We start from the raw sequence: 2,936 nt of genomic DNA, 5'->3' as shown, positions 1-2,936 counted from the left end.
CTCAGTATGGTGATCCTATAAGCATTGAGGGAGGTTTTATAAATAGCTAATGTTGTGGGGGATGGGTTTCTCCTCCAAGTGTGTTCTTTATTTCTTAGCTCTTGTTTAAGCAGCTTCAGTTCTGGGGTGAACCAGGGTTTCCTGTTGTCTGGCGAAGGTTGTACTACTTTTGTGATGGAAGGGCAGGTAATGTCTGCGATCTTTTTGGTGATGTTGCACCATGAGGTGGTGGCTGTAGATGCGTTGGAGAGATCGAGATGTAATAATTCATTAGTGAACTGATTGATGAGAAGGTCTGTAGAACAAGGTTTACTGAATTGAATAGTGTTTTTTGGGAACGAAAGTGGAGGATGTTGTGAAAGCTTGAAGGTCGTGTTGATGATTTGATGGTCCGACCAAGGGACAGGTGAACATGTGATTGTATTTGTGTTTGAGATGCACTGATTAATGAACGTGCATTAATGAACATTAGCAGAACGTGGCCTCCCCCAGGCAATGCATCTTTTGCCCTGATCTGCTTATCCTGTTATAACCTGCTGATGGGAGTGTTAACTCCCAAAAACTCATCAAGAAACGTTTTAAGTTAGTCCATTATAAAGTTATCTGTGCAGGGCAGTTTTTGGCCCTTAGTTAGCTGGCTGGATCTTTAGAAAATTGTCTTTCTGAAGCGTGATTACAGCACGGACAGCTGAAGAGCGGACTCGGGGATATCACTTTTTTTTTTCTTTTTTATTGAAGACATGGTCACAATAAAATGTGCAGATCTTGTATTAAAAAAAAAAGTAGAACTAAGATACCTGAGACAAAAAGGAAAGGAGAGCTAGGAATAAGAACCAAAGACAGCTCACTAAAGTCAGGACTATAGGGAATTATTAACTGCAGAATGTAGCTAGTGCTGTGGCTCTGCACATGACTGTTACATGGGTGAACACATGAAAACGCTGTACATGAGAGATTGCTTTTTTTTCCAGGTTGCAGATAATGCACAGGATTTTAGGCTGATGTACAAAATAAGTTGCAAGTGCCACTGCCATAGGATGTGGGGGAGGAGGTCCTTTCGTCTGAACAAATCTAAGCCCAGCTGTAGGGTGTCGGTCCCGCCCCAAGGGAAAAAAAGAAATGAGCTGACGCGCAAACAGCTCCAGAAACGGCAGCGTGCCAGCTTGCATGGACGGGCTCAGCCTGAAGATGGGGGTGACTGCCTGGAGCGTGGCTTACGAGGATTACACCACTGACGCCGGTCTCATAGGGTGCCCTCAGGAGGAGCTGCCTTACAGCCATGTCTACATCCCCGTCCTCTACGTCATCTCGTTCTTTCTCGGCTTCTTCGGGAACCTTTTTGTGGTGGCACTGATGATGGGGAAGCGAGGGCCCCGGCGCCTGGTGGACACCTTTGTCATTAACCTAGCTGTGGCAGACCTGGTCTTCGTCCTCACCTTGCCCTTCTGGGCCGTGTCAGCGGCTCTGGGCAACCAGTGGCTTTTTGGTGCCGGCCTTTGCACTGTCAGCAGCTACAGCATTACGGTGACCCGCTACTCGGGCACCCTCTTCCTGATGGGCATGAGCCTGGACCGCTATCTAGCCATCGTGAGGCCACACAGGTCCCGGGCTCTGCGGACACCACGCTGTGTCCTCACCACCAGCGGTAGCATCTGGACAGTCTCCTTACTGCTGGGCATCCCAAGCTTAGTCTCCAGAAGGCTCAGCAAGGAGACTACCCACGGTGTCTGCGGGGAGGCCTCATCAGTCATCCTGAGCAGCACCAAGCTGGCAATGCTGCTCCTCACCTTCCTCCTGCCCCTGGTCATCATCCTCTTCTGTTACTGCTCCATCTTGGCCAGGCTACGCCGGCACTGCCAGCAGGGCCGGAGCCGGAGAAACTCTCTGAAGATCATCTTCACCATCGTGGGCACCTTCCTCTGCTCGTGGCTGCCTTTCAACACCTTGAGCAGCATCGCCATCTTCTGTAGCCTTGACTGGGTGTCCCTGTCTTGTGGCAGCATGCAGACCCTGCGCTGGGGCCTCACCCTCACAGCCTGTCTTGCCTTCACCCACAGCTGCGTGAATCCCATCATCTACATCTTCCTGGACCGTCACTTCCGCCAGCAGCTCCTCAGGAAGTCCTTGCAGCTCTTCCAGAAGCCCAGGCCTGTGGAGGCTACCGCCGGCTCCTCCATCACCTTCTCCTCCCATAGCAGTGCTCTATTCCCCCGCAGGGGTTAGCACTGGACCCCCATGTTTACCAGAGCTGCAGGGGGGGGACGGGACACTCCCTACTGCCAAGAGCTGAAAAGCAGGACTTAAAGGTCTGCTGTGATTTCTCATTGATTAGAAATATTTCTTTAAAGCGTTTGCCAGATTAAATAAGTTACCACATAACTTTGTTTTCTCCAGAGCTTGCATGGCAAGTTATCTCAGGTTATGTATATTTTTTTTCTGACCTTAGCTACTGCAGAATCAACCTGGCAGAGGAAACCTAGGTTGTTCTTTCTCCTTCACGTGTCATCAGACAGAGGGAAGGAAGATTTCAGTTACAGAATGCTTACAAGTAACTCTGACTGGGCAATATGTGATGGGGTAAAGGATACAGGCAGGTTTTTCCCCCACCCCCACCCCTCAGCAGCGGCCGAGAGTAACATGCAACGCACAGAAAGAGGTTATTTATCTGATGCCAAAGTCTTGTTCCTGCAAATGATTTGTTTTATCATAGGGAGACTGTAAACAGAGTTAAAGCATGTTTTCTCCTTAATGTTTTTTCCTCCTGGGGGTCCCCTTACTTCTGATGCTGTAGTGCTGAGGCAGTGGGAGACCCCTAGCTCCGAGGTTTGCAGCCGGGGTTCTCTTCCGTTTAATACTCTCCCCTTCCTAATCAAGCACATTCCCCTGGGTCAGCGACTGGCCCTCCAGCTGCCACCAGTGCTGCCAAATGCTTTCTC

The 2,936-nt window shown here is 49.9% G+C and overlaps 1 protein-coding gene across 1 annotated transcript; it reads left to right on the top strand.

The window, feature by feature from the left end:
* The first annotated feature begins 1,167 nt into the window (after positions 1-1,167).
* GPR25 (G protein-coupled receptor 25) lies at positions 1,168-2,663 on the top strand. Its single transcript, XM_029573602.1, has one exon. It carries the CDS (start codon positions 1,168-1,170, stop codon positions 2,221-2,223), a length of 1,056 nt encoding a protein of 351 aa, XP_029429462.1. The 3' UTR covers positions 2,224-2,663.
* The last annotated feature ends 273 nt before the right edge of the window (positions 2,664-2,936 follow it).

The sequence above is a fragment of the Rhinatrema bivittatum genome, chromosome 12 (genome assembly GCF_901001135.1).
Source record: "Rhinatrema bivittatum chromosome 12, aRhiBiv1.1, whole genome shotgun sequence".
NCBI classification, from domain to species: domain Eukaryota; kingdom Metazoa; phylum Chordata; class Amphibia; order Gymnophiona; family Rhinatrematidae; genus Rhinatrema; species Rhinatrema bivittatum.
This window is presented reverse-complemented; position numbering and strand designations above follow the sequence as displayed.